This window comes from Agelaius phoeniceus, chromosome 1 (assembly GCF_051311805.1).
Source record: "Agelaius phoeniceus isolate bAgePho1 chromosome 1, bAgePho1.hap1, whole genome shotgun sequence".
NCBI lineage: Eukaryota > Metazoa > Chordata > Aves > Passeriformes > Icteridae > Agelaius > Agelaius phoeniceus.
The window spans coordinates 79,357,567-79,378,513 of NC_135265.1; the positions used below are offsets into that span (position 1 = coordinate 79,357,567).

At 37.0% G+C, this 20,947-nt stretch overlaps 1 protein-coding gene across 2 annotated transcripts in view; it reads left to right on the forward strand.

Annotated features, from left to right (window-relative positions):
* RETREG1 (reticulophagy regulator 1) overlaps window positions 1–20,947 on the forward strand; it is a 64,284-nt gene that overhangs the window by 21,270 nt on the left and 22,067 nt on the right. The window contains exon 1 of one of the 2 annotated variants that reach the window (XM_077182038.1): window positions 19,559–19,733. The exons of the other annotated variant lie outside the window; for it this stretch is intronic. Coding sequence (XP_077038153.1) covers window positions 19,699–19,733 — 35 coding nt within the window. The 5' untranslated portion in view covers window positions 19,559–19,698. Of the gene's footprint in view, window positions 1–19,558; window positions 19,734–20,947 lie in introns of those variants that run through there. 2 annotated transcript variants of the gene reach the window in all.

Below are 20,947 nucleotides of genomic sequence, written 5' to 3' on the forward strand. Positions count from 1 at the left end.
GATATTTCTGAAATAATAGCCTTCACTGATAGAAGGTTACAAACTGACACAGAGGGGTTATTTTCTAAGCCCAGGATATTCCTGTTTCTCACCAGTCCTCCTCCCTCCTCCAGTCCCTTCTTTGTGGATTCCTTTTATGAGAGTTAGCTGTGGTGATACTTGTGGACTCCCAGAGCCATCAAAATTGCTGCCCGCTTGCAGGCGAGCGTTACTGTTTGGTAGGTAACAACATCCATTTCTGGGTCAGCTGATGTGACAGATCAGCTTCAAATTCAGGTCATAGCTTTTCTGGATCTGAATTCATCTTTTGATCTACACTGGTTTCACACTTGCATCAGCCCAGCTCATAGACATTGGTATGCATTACAATGGTCAGTGTGCTCTGAAGAACAATATTCTGAGCTAGCACCATTCAGAGCTTGACAGATTTCATGTAATGTGTGGCTATTGGGCTTTTTTCCAAGAAGAAGAAAAAATAATCTTCTGAATCTAATAACTCCATAACTCTAATAACTCCGTAACGCAATTGTGCAAAATTATTCCTAATATGTCACTGAGAGCAATGAAAAAACTCTTTGTGTTGTCCCGAAATATAAATGAGACAGTTGCCCCTTTCATCTAATTACCATGCTTTGTTTATTATGTCAGAGGCTTTACATACCTCTGATTTACATATGTTTTGCCTGCTGGGTTTGCTTAAGACAATCTGCAAGTCATGTGCCTAAATATTTCTGACGTAGTCTGCTTAGTCTGATTTCATGATCAATGGAGAAACATTTGAAATACTTCTTGAGATATGTATCCTGATCTACCTCTTCCCAAACAAATGTCTGTAGGTGGGTCAGGTATATTGTGTCTTAATGGTGACTGTTTGTTTCCCTTGAATATAGACAGGAAGCCTAGGGTGGTGAGACAAGTAAGGGTGTTTACAACCCTTGTGTCATTGTTCCCTGTTGATCTGAAGTCCTGTCTGTTTTGGAGATGCCATTGACTGCTGCTTGTGGCTACAATAAGAAACTGACTCTTGCACTCTTGGCACAAAACACAGGAATACCAATCCACAGCAGTAATAACTGCAGGGCACGGGGACTTGGTTTATTTACCTCTTTGTGTATGTAAAGTTTCTCTGAAATGAGTCTCAGGCACAGTATGATTGTGTATTCAGATCACTCTTGAGACACCAAGGATGTGCTGCTTCACTGAATCTCAGAATAAAAGTCCTGTCCTTCAGGGTGTCGCAAAGAGATTTCTTTGCAGATGAGTGGATTAGGAAATAAGAAGTCTTTTTCCATTAGGAACTCCAACAAGATCAAGGCTGTAGCAGAAGTGTTTCTGTTATACACTTGTTAATCCATTTCCTTGATGTTACAGATAGGAAAAAATGTAATGTGAGCCAAGGGCAGTCATGTGGGCCAGTCAGTACCAAAGCACGGCACCATCAGTTCCAGTTTCTGTTGCACAGTCTCTTTGTCTTGCTTTGGTCATCCAGACAGGATCCATTCCTCACATGGCCCTACACAACTGCACAATATGATAACAGACTGAAGAAAATACTTCCTGTTGACCTACAGCAAGGCAGAGGGCAGAATATAGTCCAACAGATAAATAGATAGAAATAGGCTCCAGAGAGCAAATATTTGCTTCTTCAGTTATTTCAATGTAGTCTGAAGACATCTGGAGTATTCAAAGACTTCCAGCCTTGGTATTACATAGTGGTTGCTGTTCTGTTCATTTTGCCTCATATATTTGCATGAGTTTGTGTTGGAAGATATAGATGGCTGGATAACATACATCAAACAATTCTGCTTCAAATATGGTTCTCCCAAATGTTCTTAATATATAAAAGCTGTTGCAGTCCTTCAGGAAGTGAATGCATACTTGTGGAAAGCAAATGGAAATTGAGTTTTATTTGCAGCCTAAACCCATACTTTTTCAGTAACCACTTTACTGTTCAAATACCAGATTGTAATTGTCCTTTGTTTTATAGAATCTGTTGCTACAACTCAGATAGGCAGCAATATGTCTGGGGGTTTTTTTCTAAAGGCACTTTACACATGAATGATCAAACCTTCTGCAGATTGCAGAAAGAATTGTCTACATTGCAAAAACCTCTTGATGCTTCATTTTTTTGTTTTTTTTTAATATTATGTGACCTTATTTCTTCTTTCTTGATAGTTATTTCCAAGTTGTTAGCTACCTTCCCAAGTAATGTATTCTGCTGGGTTTGTTTGCTTTATATTGATACATGATAAAATAAACATACTGGTAAAGTTTTTCTTACAGGAGCAAAAACCAATAATTCAGTAGAAATGCTGTAACTTTGGCAAAAGTGTCACACTTAGTCTGAAAACTGTTTAATACCTTTTTCTATCCAATTGCAGGAAAAGTTTGGTGGTTGGTTGGTTCTTTTTTTCATTAAGGGGAGGGGAAATGAGGGATGTTGCACAGCATTTATAGGTGCCATGTATCTCACTGGTAGATATAGTTGGCTTGTTTGGTTTGTTATTTTTCTTATATTTGCAGAAATTATATGTAGTGCACATAACCAACATCTTCTCACATAGAGCGGTTTGCAAACTTTTGAAGTCAAGCCTTCTCTCTGTGGTTCTCTAGTAATTTGGTTATATCTCAGTTCTGTCTTAGCCATCACGAGGCATTTTCCTCTCTTCCTTGTCCCCAGAAGCTCAGCTCACCTTTCATTATGGAGGATGCACAGAAGAGGAGAAAGTGTTGGAATTGTCACGTTTCTTTACAATTACAAAAAGAATACTTCATTCCTCTTTCTGTAAGCCTTGCTTGTCTTCTGTCCCTATTAGTTAAACATAAAGGTAAAACATTATCTTAGCTGCAAGAAGTGCAACTTCTGAAGAAGCAAGGGCAGAAACAAAGGCCCAGCAGAATTGTACTGGAGCTACTTTAACTGTTTTTATACAGGAATATATTCTAACCCAGTTATATTTACAGAAAATGGCATTATTCGTGTGTCAGTATCTGTATTGCTCTGAGCATGATGCTCAAACTGAGCAACATCAGTAAACACTTAGCAGTATCAGGTAAAAGACATGACTGGTGCTGTGTATGGTAAATGTCTTGTGAATGCATCTCAGGCATAGTTGGTTTTTTTTTCTAAGAACTTGTAAATAACTCAAGTAGAAACATTGTCCTTTTCCACTGCAGTGCTTGTATAATAAGTTGTTTCCCCTTTTGCATTTATGCACTTGCCTTGTCAACTAAAGTTCCTGATGAGTCCAGGGTAGTTGATTTTATGCCACTTCTCAATCTGAGCTGCTATATATTTTGAACCCTGATTCTGTCCTTTGCTGTGTCTGCCACACTTTCTGGGCTACTGCAACTCACTCATCTGAAAGATTAAGGCAAATACTGAATGAAAATGTTAAGGACATACCAGTCTCAAATAACAAGGCACTTCTAATACCCTGCCCTTGCCCTTTGGTATAACTTTTCAATTGAATGTGAAGTTATGGGGTTTGCATATATGGTGTTTTTTTTTCCAGTTTGCTTTTAAGTGTCATATAGCAGAATTTCAAAAGCATTGTAGCAGTTGAGATGTATGCTTTCATCTTCCAGACAGGCTGTGTACTTATTAAAAAGAAATTATTTTTACTTTTTTGGATGCTGAATAATCCTCTTTGACTGCTTTAACAGCTTCTTAGCTTTGTTACTTACTTGCTCAGTGTCTTTCTAATATCCAAGTGAGAGCAGTTGATCTAAAATTGCTTGGATAGCCCTTTTTTTTTGTAGTTTTACTTCATAAACTGTAATTCCTAGAGAAATTTATTACTCTACTTCTTTGTCCCACAATCCTGTCCTTTCCTGTACCCCCACTGGCTAGTTGTAAGCAAAATTATTCAGAATTGTTTTAAACTTTTAGTTCTATTTAGAGAGCTCTGAAAGCATTTCATATTGTTTATTTTGGGGTTCCAGTACTGAGATACGAAGGAATCATTTGGAAGACTATTGTAGTGTCCTTCTGGGAAATTTTTTTCTTCTGTTCTGGTAACAGAGGTGTTCTTACACAAATATTTAATTAAAATTTTAAGCTTCAAAAGAGCACCTTACATAGTCAGATTTGACAGTTGTTTTTTGGTCTTGCTAATCTCACAAACAGGTGATTTCTGTTATAATTTCTAAGCATATTGTTTCAAAGCCTTTTGGGGGGTGTGTGTGTTCTGTTTGTATCTTCTCAGGGATAAACAAATATTATTCCTCTATTAAGCCAGAAGGATTAATTTAATGAAAAAACATAAGGCAATTTTATGTGGAGGTTTCAAAAGATCCTTATATCTAGCTTTGTGGTTGGACTGGATAATCTTGAAAGCCTTTTTCAAACTAAATGGTTCTGTGATTTTGCCAGTTTGCCTCCATGCTGAGAAAAAAGTTCATCTGGGTACTGTGAGATGTGTATTTTTACTATACTTAAATAAGTTAAGTTTTAAATACTTCTTTTTTTAAATTTTGTAATAATTTGTTCATGAAAGTATTACAAAATAATAATTCTGCGTCCATGATTAGATGTGTGAAATAAATACCTGACATAAGTGCAGTCTGTGCAAACTGCATGGTGTGCTGCAACCTGTGCAAAAGTGGCTCAGTAGTTAATTTCCTTTGTTACACATTGGTAAAAATGAACTGCTGCACTCAGTTGGAAAATGTGATCATAGCCTGTGGTGATGGGAGGAGGATGGATACACAGCCTTTGTTCATCATTTTTTTGTTTAAAGATAGTGCATTTTTTCTTCAGCAATTTTCAACATATAGTAAAGCCAGCTCTATTCCATGTTTGATATTTTTAAGTATGGAGCTGCAGTCACTGTTCAGTTATTTGTGAGTGTTTTGCTCCAGGCTCACTTTGTCTAAAATGCAGTTCTGTTAAAGGCATCTGTGAGCACAGGCAGGTGGATTTGCCCATTGTGGACAACCTGAGCTGCTAATTCTGAGCTGACCCAGTTCTGACATACTCACTGGCATGTCATGTGCCACCCATATTGTCATCACTGGGGAAAAAATGCACCCTCCCCTCTGCTGCCTGCCATCATCTCAGCTTTCTCACATAGTTGGTTTTTTTTTTTGGTTTTTTTTTTTTTTTTTGTCACTGTGTTTATTGTAATGATAGAATGTTTATTTTGGTCACAGCACTAACCAAATATTAGGTAGAAGATTCGTAGAATTGAAGGTATTTGAGGGTTTTTTTAATTCCATTTTTTCCTAGCACCTTGAAAGTAAAAGAACTTCTTAAAATTGATGGAGTTGAAAGGAAAGTTATAAAGTGAATACAGAAAATGGCAATGGCAGAGAGGGAGGTGAGTGGAGAAACAAACAAGGGATTCACAAGGCGAAAATTGCTAAAAGAGTTAGTGTTACTCTGAAGCTCCCCCATACCACTTGTCCCTGTCTCAGCTTTGTGCTTTCTCAGTAAGGAGTGTTTAGATCTACTCTTCCATCTTAGACAGCAGCAAGGATGGCAAGTGCTGCTTTTGAATTTGCAGACTTGTGTCTGCAAACAGCTGTGGTCACCTGCTGCTTGGCAAGTTTTCCCAGCTTTCAGCAAGAGAGTCTGGAGGTGTCCTTCACTTTTGAATACGTTCATATTTCTTACTTGTACAGCAATATTGACACCAGTATTGTTATCAACTGAGCTAAAACTTTAAAAATCTTAATTACAGGGAAAATAAACCATACTCACTTCTGTTTTGAGATGTGGGCCACACTTTGGTCATACATTGAAAGCTACAAGCTTCTCTTAAAATCCTTGCCTATCCCATCTTCATGGGACTTCACAGACTTAAGTCTGTGAACATCTCTTTAGAGAAAAATCTATCTGAAAAACTGCAGAGGAATTGTGCTGGTACCATCCATCTCAGATTACTTTTTCTGTTTTCAGTGACTTCTTGTGAAGCAAGCAATTAATCTTGTTGTGGAGTGCAACACCCCACAGAGAGTATCAAATGAATTAAAAGGGCAATATCTGGTTACTTCCTGAATCTAATGAAATGTTGTTTTCTGGCTGTTCTTGAGCAGGTCAGCTTTTTTACGCTAACCATGGCATCTGTTATTCTTTCCCCCTTTTTTTTTTTTCAAAGCTGCTTGGAAATTGTCAGTATGGCAGGCACATTTACATATTGTTGTCAGTTGTGAATATTACTGCACTTTCAGCATAAATACTTTGCTTTGGGTTTTGTTTTGGTTTTTTTTAAACTTGTTTCTATTTACAAATTGTTTATATAAATAGAATGCTTCAGCACAGGGTGTAGAAGGATACACTCTTAATTTGGTTGCCAGCCTAAGTAGCATTACAGGAGAACCTGTCCAGGGGTGTGATTGACAGGCATGTTGTCAATAAGAAAGTGAAACTTGGAATTGTGTGTATGCAGTAGAAAGTGACAAAGACCCCTCATATCTTAAGTAAAGATCCTTCCATTTGAAGGCTCCAAGAGACTTGGACATAGTCTTACAAAATGTCAGCCAAAAAATAATGTCATGTACTTTAACTCATGTGTTGAACTTACTAGGTTCAAGTTACAAGAACTGCCTCTTGACGGGTGGCAACAGCCTTCCCAACCAGCTCAGACAGGGAAAGGAGATGACTTGGATTCAGTCACATCATTTTGAACAGAACAACTGGTCACTGCCCCTGTCAGGTCTCACCCTCAGTATTTATCCCTAATACATAAAGATTTATGAACAAATATTCCATGTTCCGGGATTTTCTAATTTTTGGTGGGAATTCATGTGTCTTGCAATTTGTGATTATGCAGAAGTAGCTTGATATCAATACAGCAGAACTGACACTAAATTACTGACCAGAGTGCAGTCTTCAAGTGGAGATACTGTACTCCAAGGCTTTGCAGACAGCATAAACTGGCAAAAGTCAATTCCTTGTTAAGGACATCTGTTTTCTAGGGCAATTCTCCGAGTTAGCAAGGCTCTCTCTTCTAGTTCAAAGACTTCAAAGAGCTTAGGCAGACACAGTTAGATGTCTAGACAGTCAGACCTTAGCTGCACGTTGTGTTTGTAAGTTTGAATTGGTTAACAGGCAATAGTACTTTTTTAGTACCAAGCATTGCAAAAGAGAACATAACCTGACAAACAGCTGAAAGATCCTTTTTCTACCACTTTGTAGGCTTACACCATAAAATAAATGTAACTACTGCCTAGTCCGGAAGCAGCCTGTTGGATTGCCACAGAGCTGCTGGATGTGTTTGCCTGCCTCAGAGATTCGTTTTGCTTGCAAACGTAATGTTGCTATTTTTCGCATTTTTTATGTATTTTAAAATGTAGATCATTATAGAATTAGGTGGATTGCATCAAATTAGTACTTAAACTAGAACAATATTGTTGCAACAAGTACCAGACTGATCGTAAATAAAGGATGATTGCATTTTTGATGAGTGTGAGAGTGTGAATGGAATGACAGACCTCAAATTGCTCATCGGGAGAGAAATTCACAAAGCTGACCTTTTCAAAGGGTAGAGAGTAAATTTAAGTGAAAAGAGTAATGTTAAAATGGTCATGTCCTGTGCGCTATGTTTGTTCCATTGCACATGTAATATTTTTGCCATCGGTGTTTTTATTCTATTCTTACCACTTTCCATTTTAACAGTTGAACAACTGTGAGAGATAACTTGCAATCCTGAAGTCATTTGACTTGTCATCTTAAAGGGTATTTATAAACTATAGCATTTAGGGAGCCCCCAGTGTTACCTTAAATAGAGAGACTCCTTTAGGATTAAGAAGAAAATGGGACTGTTTCATTTTGGAATGGCTTCTCTTAAATGTAAGGCTAATGATGGTTGATTAAAAGCTCCATAAAAATAGGTAGCAAGGTTAACCATATTCTGTACTTTTATATTATCATTAAAGACTACATGAAAAGCAAATGGAATGTCTTCTGCTAAACATGAGAAAAAAATGTATTTCTCCTGAAAATACAAGTAGCTTTTATCCTCTTTTAATATTGCCCTGTATTAACTGTTTCCTGTAGGCAGAAATACTGCTTTTGCTATATACATATTTTTTTTAAGGAGTAGGGTTTGTTCCGCAAAAACAACAACAAAAAAGTGCTGGTCTTCTAAAAGCCTATTGACTTAATTTCTGTCAAGTTTTCAAATTCTAAACAATTTTTAAAGGACAATGGAAATCTGAGGGTAATAAGAAAGAAAAAGAAGCAAGCAATTTTGATTAATTTGAGAACTTGATAAAAGAAGCAAGAAACTTTTGTGATCAATGAAACAAAAAATATATACTAGTATTTAGAAATATATACTAGTTATTGGTATGGAGGGAGGAGGACATCTTTGCTTAGAATATTTAGAATGGTAATAGTCATGAGAAAGATCAGAAGTAGTAGAGTAGTCAGGTACTTTCTATAGTAGTCAGGTTTTGACCTTTAATTGCATCTGCTTTGCCAAATGCAAGCATTAGATTACAAAACGCATGATGGAAATTATTTATAGGGGACGCAAGAACATATAGTTGTAGTTGGGGTTTTTTTGTTTTTTGTTTTTTAATGCTGCAGACGTCTGGGTGGTAGTAACATGTGAGGGTGTGCTTCCCAGCCCAGCATCTGATTAGTCACTAATTTAGGAAGGAATGTCCTGGCACAGTTTTGTTGAAGCATGTGAGCCTATCAGCAGAATAACATATTATACTCTTTTAGGTGTTTCAACATACAGTTGAGTAAAACAGCTCAGCTGTTTTTCAGCAAACATCATGATATTCCTTCCAAGTCTCCTTTTTGTCTCTTATTTCTTATTGACATAAGAGACGTTACATATTTACTACTAAATATATATTTCATGCTTTTAACACTTTTAAAATTATTATTCCAAATGTTTTAGAGTCTAAATAACACTGAAGATAAATTCTAGACAGCTGTAAATATTTTATTTTTACACTAAGGGAAACAGAAAGTAACATATGCTCGTATTCTGCAGGCCACTCCATGAATACAGATGATCAGACATATTAAGGTGGCCAGTTTAATTAAAATTTTCAGAGATAAATATTTGCTGTAGCAGAAAACCACGTTCTCCCATGGTTGACATGGGAGAATGTGTATGTTATGGCCACAGCACCATATGACATACATTTCCTTTCCCTAGCTTAGATTTTCCTTAGCTTAGATTTTCCCTAGCTCCTCTTTCAGAAGTTCAGCCTTTTTTTACCGAGTGCTTGGATTAGTAGTATGATTAATAGATCACTGATGTAGTTGTGGCCATTGAGGTTACTGTAGGTCAGTTCATAGTGAGAGGTAATGCTAAAGAGAATTTCATAGTGAAAAAAAAAATCTGCTATTTGTGCTGGAACTATTCTGACAAATGTATTCATAAGGGGTTTGAAAAGGCAGTGAGTAGTGGGATGACCAGGTACCAAATTATTCAAGAAAATTAAGACAAGGACTAATTATGAAGAATTTCAGAAGATCGTTACAGGATTCTTTCTCAGTAAAATAGCATCTGAAATTCAGTGTAGATAACTGTGAAGTTCTGCAGAAATACCAGTACCAAATTCACATATAAAATAATAGTGTCTGAAGGTGACTATAACCACTCATGAATAAGATGTGGTCACACAAAACCAGCATTGGTCAACAGACTAAATCTACTGTTAAGTATCAGTAAAAAAGACATGAAAGGAAAAAGCAATGACAGTCACGTGCCACTCTCGTAAACCTATTGTATGTCCAAATCCTTAATACTCTATGTGGGACTGATCTCCTACCTTTCAGAAAACAGTACAGGAGAAAAAATAATCCAGAGCACAGCAACAAGGTAGAAAAAATACACAGAACTATTTCCTTATAAAGAACAAGTAAATGAGGTAGGTCTTTTAAAAAGAGGAAATGAATAATTAAAGAGAAATACAATAGAGGTCTCTCAAAATACCGCACAGAACATGCTTTCTCTCTCACTTCTGGAATGAGAAGGCATCAAAATAGCAGGCAGAAAGGTGAGGAAAAATAAAAATATGTAATAAGTTTCAGAAATCCTTGACACATGATTGTTGTGAATATTAGAACTATACATGGATTTTAAATATAAATTACATGACAGTTTTTTAAAAGAAAATTAACTGAAGGCTTTTAAATAGAAAATCACGACTCTGACTTTGGAAGTCCCCAAGCTGCAAATTGTTGGAAGCTCTATTGTATTTTATGGAGCTATCATTATGCATTATCCCATACTTTTATTCTGTTGCTTAGGTGTCCCCAAGTATTCAGTTTTGGCCAGAGTTGAAGACAGGGCACAGGGCTAGATGGGCCTTTGGCAGGCCCAGTCTAGCTGGTTGTGGTAATACCCAAACATTGACTTTTTATTCAGTTAAGTGACACAGTAAGACTGAAATAAATGTAGCTATTTATATCTGCATTTGTATATGAATTGTATATAAATGTTAAGCTCTGAGAAATCTGAGAAGGGCACGTGAGATAGCTGTTGCTCAGTTTTACATGGAGTGTCTGTTGCTACCATCACATTCCAAGGAAGTTGCAAGGTCAGTGTGTACCTTAACATCACGCTTTTGTACATTTAGGCATGAGATCAGAGTCATATAATTAATCAGAGCAACAATTAATCTGAGGTTTGCATGTCTGATCTTTAAAAAAGTACTCTTCTAAACACATATAGCTTGCCTTAGAAGACAAACTGAGATGTGTTTGAACAATTATGTATGGAGTTCTCATGTCAGGACTGTACAAGGTGTTGCCATTGTATTCAGCATAAGCAGACAATTTTCTTAGAATGCGTACCTTGACAACTTCTGTCCTAACTGGTTAGCTGAATCAGATATTTTTTATAATAATCAAAGTCTCAAAGTGTGGGAATTCAGCTAGAAACTCAATATGATGATACACAGAAACAGAAGTTTCTGAAAATGACATATAAATAGAATTTTTTGGTTAAAGTTTCAAATACTTCAACCAAAATCCCTGCAGATGTATCTTGGAGAATACTTACTTCTTCAATCAGTAATCAAACTTAAAACATACTGAAGAGGTGCTTTTCTTTTATAACAAATACTTTTAGCAGATGGAAATTAGTCTTTTGAGTCTTTCTTAGTCACTGAAAGGAGGCAAAAAGCACTGGAGGTTACCTGAAAAACAGTTGAAAAATTATGTATTTAAAGTGCTCTGAATGTTTCCCAAATAAAATATTTTGGGTGGGTTTATTTCATTTTAGTTTTTATATAGGGGTTTTTTTTTGTGGTTTTTTTGGTGGGTTTTTTGATATGAAAAATCACCTCACTGCATTAAAGTAAAAATCTGAGTTGAGAGGGGTTTTTTCCATCCTCCTACTTCTCTTCTTTATAGGAACATCTATAAGAACATCCAGGGAGATGGGTTCAATGATTTTTATTCAAGATTCTCAAGGAAAAAGCAAAAGCTGTGATAAAATATTATGTGTTTTACAGATTTATATAGATATGTACAAATCTATAAATAAGTAACTTCTAAATTGAAAGCTTAATTTTTCAGTCTTCTAGCAGCAAATTGTACTTTTAAAATGTATTTCATACAGCTTAATGAAAAAGGATTCTTTATACATTTTTTGATGTCCCTTTAAAGATGAGGGAAAAGGCAGTTTTAGCAATGACAGGAGCGGCTGTCATGCTGTATAATACAAATGGTCTATACCTGCGTTCTAAACCACCTTCTGAAATGCCCTGAATTTAAATAAAAATTAATAGTAAAGGAATAGGGAATGGCAAATTTGTCTCTGGGACAAAAGCCTAGCTAACTGAAGTGAGTTTTGACTTCCCAGGGGTTCTCCCAGCCCCTGAGGAGAATGCCCTGGGTCCTGTCACCCTCTCCAGGCAGGGTGAAGGTTATCGGGTGCTCTGCCCTTCTGGCTGAGCGCTCTGGCAGCGCTGGCCTGGCCAGCGCGGGGGATTCCTCTCAGCCACAGCTCAGCAGGTGCCCTTGCTGACAAATGGGTCAGGCTGCAGCTCCTCATTAATCATCATCCCTCGTCTAAACCCTTCTTGACTTCTACTAGCCCAGGCGCCACTTGACTGTAGTTTTTTTGGGGGTGGGTGTGGTTGTGGGAGAGCTGAGTTCTCTCTTGCAGTCTTGGCTTCCTCTCTGCCTTTTCCATGGAGCTGTGTCGTGTTGCATTTGCCTCCCATTGCTTTAAATTTGCACATGTTTCATGGAGGGCTAGATATTAAAAGAGCAGAATGGTTGGGCTTGACAAGTATTCACTTTAGAGAAGCTCTGTGAAGAAATTGGTTTACCCAGTCACTTCAGGATCAAGTTAGCTTTGTTTTAATCAGTGCACTCAGAATTTGCCATCTTACCCAGCTTCTAATTGTATATGTGTATGAATTGCCATCATGTGAAACATGCTGTTGCTTTATATAATGTATTTCGTGCTGCTGCTTCTCATTATTACCTATCTTACCCTTCTATTTTGTCACAAGGGATACTAGGTAGAACTATTTTCTTTAAGTTTTGATGTTAGCATTTAAGAAGTTTATGTCTGTTTTCTCTCTTCAGCTGGTAGGGCTATAATGTGAGGTAAAAACGTAATATGAACTGTGGTGACAGGGTCCTATTTTTTTTTTAAACCAGCCTATTCATCAGCATACACAAATACTAAAGTGGCATGCATTCTGACATTTTCTCCCTGATTTTAGTTTGTAAATACTTAAAAATTTGCTTATATAAATGTGCATGTTACTGTTTTTCATATAGTATATCAGATTTGCTAACTTGCTGTTACAAGTGTTGGAGTTGGAAAGTAGCATACAGATGTAGCATTCAGATTACCAGTTTCTCCATCATGTGAAAATATGGCCTCGAAACTGAGTCATGTTAGTGATAATTTAATAATCTTTTCTTTTGCCACAGCTGCACAGTTTTATAAACTACCACACTGAGACTGAAGAAAGACAATTCTAATGAAAAAAGCTCTTTTTAAAGGGAGAGAATATGAATGCAATTTTATCATCGGACATGTAAACACTGGAGAGTTCATGTCTGGTCTCATAGTAAGCAAACAAATAGATAAGTTGATGCTAGTAAGTTGATAAATTTGCAGTCATTTAGTCATCTGTCTCACTTCCAGTATACAGGCATTGAAAAAGGCTGTGAAGCTTAAAGAATCAAAATGAATCATACCTACTATAAAAATGTTAGGCTAGCAATTCTGAATATCAATCAAAACTTTGGCTCTTTGTGCTGGGACGGGAGAATAGGGTTGGTGTCAGTGAAAATGAGGAATGATATATAACTGTGTGCTGTGCTTACATTATAATGTACTTGAAGTCCTGCAGTTATTCATCCTTAAGCTTCTAAGGTCTAATTCAGAACTGGTGACCTGGACTTGGATCTAGTTATGGCTTGCAGTTGCACTAATCTCTCTCTGGAGAGATTTTCTTATGCTGCACCAAAGAATAAATTATATAATTAGGTGGAAAACTGGCTCCTCTCCTCATGTTCATAGGATGATTGCAGCATTGAAGTAATGGTGTGTCATCTAAGCAAATTGTGAGCATACCAGCAACATCTTTTAGACATAGGTGCACTCAGTATGTGGTCTGAGTATCTTGCTGTATGGTCTGCCTTTCATACAGATCTTTTTGTCAATAGAAAAAGAAAACAACTGCTGAGAAGAAACAGATTCAGAGTGCTACAAACAAAGAGAGAGGGAGATGGGCAGGGCTACTCAGAATCTTGAGTAGCATGTATGCCTAGGGAAAAAAAATGCATTTTAATATGATTTGACTGAATTACAGATCATGAGAACTAGGAGAAAACTAGTACCTTTGTAGAAATGCAGTATAATAAATCAAATAATTTCATGAAACAATATGTGAAAGGTTTCTTGAAAATTTTGAAAAAATACTCCGTTATCTTCAGAAATGGTTGAGATCATTGCTATGTGGGTTTAGGGTTTTTGTTTAGTCTTTTTTTTTTCCCTCCAAATATTTGTTTCTTTTATAGCTGTTTAACAAGATTCCATGGCCAAAAAGTCACAGAGCAGTTGAGATTTTCACCCTTAGTGGTAAGATCTACCTTCCTGTCTCCAGCTCCTTTCTGTTTGTCACACAAATCCAGCATGATCTGTCATATTTGTAAACAGCAAGATTTGCTGTCTTCATGTGACTAAAATGTAATAATCTGCTTTTAAAACTGCAGTTGAAGTGTCTCTTACTTCCTTTAACTCCTTTTTCTGCTTGTGTTTGAAACTTGGAAATACTGTCATGCACCAGGGAGCATTATTATGTGTGCTTTGTGAGAAACACTTAAATCTCATAGTGACAATTCATTGTTGCTCAGGTTTTGGTGTCTGTTGATAGTCAGTCTGCTTTCATACTCAATTTTTTATGATTCTCTAAAAATACATATTCATGTGCTTTGTTCTGCCCAGTGAATATTTCTTGCATGTGGTATCTTGTTGAGCTTTTTGAATGTCGCACTACTTTTTTTTTGTCAAAAGGGAATGCTTTTTGTTTGGGGTGTTTTTTTCTGAAAATGCAGCTTGTGATCTAAAAAATGTTTAACAATGAATTATTCCATCCAGGTACAAATAAGAATCCTGCACAAAATGCAGAATTCCATGAAGAAAGAAAAATTTTCTTTTATTTATTTCTTTTAGCACTTTTATTCTTTGTTTTTATTGGTCTTCAACTGTTAAAAGGTTTTTTTTTCTTTTTATTTTTTTTCCAATCTTGAGCCTTGGTACAGCTAAATGCCAGACTATGTTTTGTGTGTAATAGGTGTCTTCATCTTTTTTAGCACACTGCTTTCTGCTTGTGGTTACACCTGGTATAATACCCCAGCAAAGAACTGAGCAGGTTCAGCAGGTCCAGTTTGAGGGTTTTTAATTTATGCTTGTATGAAAGGTTTTTTCTCTTTTAAAACCAGCTTCCTTTGTTTATCTCACAGTGTATGGAGAGACCTCAAAGTTAAGTAAATATAATAAGTATTTGCAGTTTGAATTCAGCTTTACATAGAAGAATCAGGACAGGAAACTTTTAGCAAATTTTGGTTGAAAATATGGGAAAATCAGGCACACCCATCAAAAAGATGAAATATGGTAAAACATATACTTGCATATGTGTGTGCTTATAAATATATAAATGTACGCATGCCTGCACACACACACAAATATGATCATTTTATTCAGTTTCCTAAATTGAAAAAGAGGGGAAGCAGTCCATTTTGGGGGACTTCATGTATGTTAATAATATGATTTTTTTTCAATAGCATTCAAAGTCATTACACCTTAATTTTCATCCTAAACATGTATTTGACAATAATGGTTATTTTTAAACCCATGCTTTTGCTGAAGATAACATCAGTACAAACCATCTACTTAAAGTAAAAAAAAGTAAAATGCTAGACTTTTCCATTACTTCTGAAAATGCAAACTAAACTAGATGTTCTTTTGGGAGTGGGGTTATATATATAATATATATAATTTTTTTTTTCATTCACATTATTGGAAGTGAGACTCATTCATAGCTGAATAATTAGAACAGGTTTATACATTGAAAGCACTGTGTTTCGTTTTAGATGAGGAGAGACATAGAAGGCAGCAATAGTTGTGACTAGTTCTGGAGCTGGTTGTCTGGCTAAAGTATGCCACAGGCTGATTAATTAAAACCTTTGAAAGCTTGCAGCCTCGGTGGGACACACCACCTACCTCCTAAAACACTTGAGCATCGTCAGTATCTATCTTGAGTGTGTAAAACAATGTATCTGATACTATTTCCAATCCTTTTTAGCTTTTCAGTGAGGCTGCTTCCTTGTCTCTAGCAAGAATATAGCTTTTATTTCCCTTCTTCTGCTGAAGACTTGTGCAATCTTTGGTGCCTGCTGGTAAAAGGAAAATTTTGCATAAATATCAATACTATTTGGGGAAAAGGCCATTTACTTGATAATTATGGTACATGTTCAGTCCAAATCTGTACTCAACAAGCAAAACTGGTAAGATTCCCTGGTCAAGCACTATGTCAGGCAGACTGTCAATCTGATCTGCATACCAGCACATCTTTTGGGGTGTTTTCATATTTGACAGTAAAGAGCTGTTACTCAACAGCTCTCAAGGAAGTTTTCAGAAAGGTCTAGATGAGGTCAGCGTAGTGGAAAACAGGATAATGGAGAGAAGCAGAAGTAAGAAGAATTTATTCTTAAAGTTATCCAAGTAACATAAAGAAGATCAGGTACTCTGGAAAGCTCTGTGTAAAAATGTGGTAATGACAGCCAACAGAGCACAAGGAACAACTTAGAAAAGAGGCCAACATGTGTAAATAATAGTATGCTCTCACTGGGAATAACTACAATTCTGGTCTCTCCTACCTTAAATTGGTTATGGTAAACACAGGAAGAATTTACAAAAGAATAGTGAGGATGTTTGAGGGCATGCAAGAGCTTACATGAATGAAACAGGTGAGCAAAATAGGGCTTTCAAAGCGGAATGAGCTGAGCAAGAGGAGGATATTGTAGATACAATCTTCTTCCTCTTGATTACGATACCAAGGGCTCCCATTTTCCTTTCAGAAGTAATAGCACAAGGAGGAGGAATTCAGTGTAAGGTGGAAGGGGTTGTTCTTTCTGTTGAAGAACCAACAGAGCCAAGGGGAGGGAGAATTTCAGAACACGCTGCAAGAACTGAGAGGGACATGGCAAGGCTGGAATGTAGCAGCTCAGACAAAGAAGTTGCTCAGAGAAGCACAGATTAGTCATGTAAGTTGAGGCCTCAGAAGTGGCAAGAAGGAACTTAGAAGGACAGAGAAGAGTGACTCAAGTCCAGTGCAGTTAATACACAGCTTAGCTGCGGCTAAGCAAGGAAATAAGGATCTCCTTGAAAAATAACATGGGTAGGAAAATACTTTCCTTCCTCATTCTGTCATTTCTAGTTGCTCTGAGTTTTCAATATTAGAGAAGTTTAAAACTGATTTTTAGCAATGATAAAAAACTGTAAACTCTTTTCTAAACAGCTTTGTCTTTCAATTTTGCAGTCCCATCAAAAAAAACCCCAAACTATAATGGTCTGCAAAAAAAAATAAATCACTGTGAAAAGCTGCAGAGAGTTAACTGTCATCTGCATGTTCCAGTATAAAACATCCTGGAAGCCAGTTGAAGTGGCTAGACTAGAGCAAACAGTATTGGGTGGGGGTTTGCTGGTTTTTTGTTCCCAAATAGTATGCAGTTAACCTGCAGATGCTCTTGCCACAAGATGTTGTAGGTGTCACCCGAGGATAGAAATCCACTCAGAGCTAAAAAATAGGCATCACTGGTGGCACAAATCTCCACAAGCTGGAGTCTGGAAGACTATCTGTAGAAGGAAGCAATGTATTTTTTCCTTGGCTGTTCCTTTTGGACACAATAAAAGATGCCAAAGCCCTTTGGCCTGATTCAGTACAGTACTTCTGTTTACCTGCTGCTTCCACCCAAGTGTTCTTGGAGAGGTCAGTCCATCTCATGCTGCTGTGAAATAATCTGGAACCTGTTCTGCAGGAAACCTCCAGAAGGGCCAATACAAACTCCAATTCCCTTGGGTGCAGAAGAATTCAGAATGATAAAAAAAAAGAGATGATTTTTCTAGATCGTCTTTGTGATATCAAGCAAAATACTTCAGTGTGATTGCAGTTCCACTAATTATGCACTCATGCTGTTGTCAAGTATGATTTTCAAAAGTGATGAGCAGTGATACCACTAGAATACCACTTCAATACTAGAGTACTGAAGTGTTTTATAAATGTTCTAATTCCAACCTAACAGGTCCTTGACATTTTATATAGGTACTCATTTAGTAGACATTTTTGAACCTAATTTTTCCAGGTCTTCCTTATGAATAAGTAAATAAGGTGATATTATCCTCCTTGCCTCAGTGTGAGTTGGAAAGAGTTGTAAGGAATTGTAAACAGTTTTTCTGCTGTAGCAATAAGTTCTGGGTACAGAGTGTGACCAAGAAATGAACAGTCCAAAGTTGCACTTGAGGAGTTTAAAGTACATCAAGTCCTAAGGCTGAAATACAGGGATAGACTTGATACTGAAAGCTTTTCAGCTTCTGAGTGTGATCATCAGCATTAAAATGGAATATATAAAAAGGCATTTGACATAGTAAATTTAGGTGGTTGTGTAAGAGTATATTGCAGTGCATGGAAACTGAAGCAGCCCAAGTTGCATAAGGGGTTCAGATTTGTTTGCTTTCATTTTTGATGCTACATTTAAATTTTGAATGATGCTCCTTCGTGTTTGCAGATTTCAGTTACTTCTTTTGCTTCATTTTCTAATTAGAAGACATCACAACTTCAATCTGAACATGAAACTGTTACACAGAATCATTTCATTAATTAAGATTTTTGAATTTAGCAGCTCTGTTGTTTCAGATTAAATTTGAAGAAATTCAACTTTTAATTATTTCATCTATAACTATCAGAAGTAAGAAAAGAAAAAAGAAAAGGAAAGAAAAGAAAAGAAAAAATTATTACATTGGAGTATGGAGGTATCGGTGACCATGGAAAGTCTTGGTTGTAGGCATAACATTTATTAATCCTTATTTATATATTGCATTACATAATTTAGGTTCCTTCCTAGGAAAAGAGATTTCTTACGTGAAGGTCTCTGGATATAATGTGGATTTGAAAATATATTAAGAACAACAGGTCAGCCTGTTCAGTGAAGGAAGGGAGCTGTGTGAAGGAGCAGTGCTGAGCCATGTGCTGAACGACAGACATAGGGATCCTTGGAGTCTTGGGCTGTGTGATAAAGCTTCACCAGCATAGATAAGGTTGCGGGGGTGTTGAAAATTAATAGAGACGTAGCTGGTGTAGCTGGAGTGACAGAATCCTTGTCATGCATGCAGCAATAGGAGGAAAAGCCGTAGGAGGAAATCCATATTCAATTCACCTTTACAGAAGCAATCAAAGTATTTTGGCAGAAAGCTTCCTCCTGCCAGCACACTTTAGTTTTTGAGGACTCTTTCAGCACAATGTTCTAGTATTCCTGTCTAAGATTAGTTGTGGCAGATGAGATTAGAATCAGAACTTAAATGCAATGCAATTAATCATTGTTGAAAACTTGTCTTCCTATTCCTTATTAAAAAAAATTATTAAGTTTTTGTGGATTTTTTTCATCTGTGAATGTAGTCATTGGAGAATAATTTGGCTTCTTCTGACAGCTTGTGACTGATGCTTTGCACAGAGGAAAAAAAGGATTTTTTAAGGTTTTAAGAATAAACTCTTTGCTGTCATATTTTCAAGCCTTTCACTTTATTGAAGTTTGAGTGATTTAGCTTCTCATCATTTGGGTTGCTGCTTACACCTGAGAAAAATGGGAGATATTGAGGAAGATTTCCAGTAGAAGCAGAAAAATAAAAGTACTAAATGGGTGGTGATTCTCCCTCACATGACCAGAAGGAAAACAAACTGTTTGGCTTTTGACCGTGCTTGCTACTAAACACCCTGTCATAGTGTGTGAGGTGAGTCACGACTTGTTTATTTATAGCCACGGCCAATCAAAGGCGACCGCTCTGAACTTCATTCAAGACCAGCAGCTCTTAGGATGTCTTGTAAACATTTGCTCTCTGAGCAAGGAGCATTCTTCCTGGCGGAGAGCAGCACAGGTGCCTGGCTGGTGGCTCCTAAAACACAAAACAGACTAGAAGATCATTGCCTGGATTATCTAGATTGGTAGAGAGAGACTGAGAATTCCCTTTTACATCTGAAATGCCAGACAGTGAGGATCTGGGACAAGATGACAGGTACTGTACTTTGCTTGTGCTGGCCCTCCCGTGCAGTGCAGCAAGGACTGAGGCTCCATGTAATTAATCTGTGTGTGCTCCTGGGTGCTCAGCCTGAGATCAGTTATCTCTGCATTGTAACCGATCTTCTGCTTCTTGGGGGCTTTGCCTCTCATGCTAACCTTCTCAGGAGGGAAGTGTGAGTCTTAATGTCTGATAGAGGGTAAATGGAACAGCTCTGAAGCACCTCTTAAACCGAAGGTGAAGGGAAGAAAATACTGTGTGGTTTCTACTGGGTCACTTTTTCCTTCAAAGCCACAATATGTCAGGCATGGAAATAGTTTAGTTGGAGCCATGCTACTGACAGAACAGTAACTCGTTTCTGTGAGATAGGGCACTGGGTCCCTTTGAGGTATGCCTGTCTTTCTGAAGTTCAGCTTTTATTTCAATTAGCTGATAAAACCAACAGGACAAAAAAAAAGTTATTGGATACAAAACTTGATAATAATTTTCAAAATACTGTTTTTCTCAAATATGATCCAGCACATTCCTATGAAATAAATGCCCTAATTAAATTTAGCCAAATACTTTTTAAAATAGGTATTTGAAAAGTAGATGTTATTGATGTTTGGCTATGGCAGAGTTTATAATCTAGATTTCCTAAAGTCCATATGGTTTTTCCATAGTCTTGATAGGAATCAAAATGTTGGCTCTAAAATGGTGTTAATGAAATATTTGATGTTGTAAAAAGAGTATTTGTCATATATATAGAAAGAGATGCTTCTTTTTTTTAGAAGTTAGTGAACAAATGCCAGAATACAGAGGCAAATCTAAGAAATTAAGCAACTACAGGGATCATAATTCGGCATTTCATTATGGCTTTGGGTTTGATTTCTTCTAGTTAAATTTAAATCTAAAATTTAAATGTATGTGGATGTTTTTCCAGTATGTCTGTCAGTGTGTTGCAAGATGAAACGCAGGAGATGGTTCTGGTTGTCTGTTGTAGAGCAGCACATTGAAGCATAGCCTCCAAACTGGATGAGCGTGGGTGAATGGATCCCCAGGGACAATTGGGTCTCTGCAGGGGTGGGGTCACCTACACATTTCCGTTTGCAGGGATATCTGGGTTGTGCCCTGTATATATATGACATAGATTACAATTAATTGTAGTGGCAGGTAGTGTTTTTTCTTCTCTTAAGGAAATGTTGACTCATTACTGATAACCACCAAAGCGT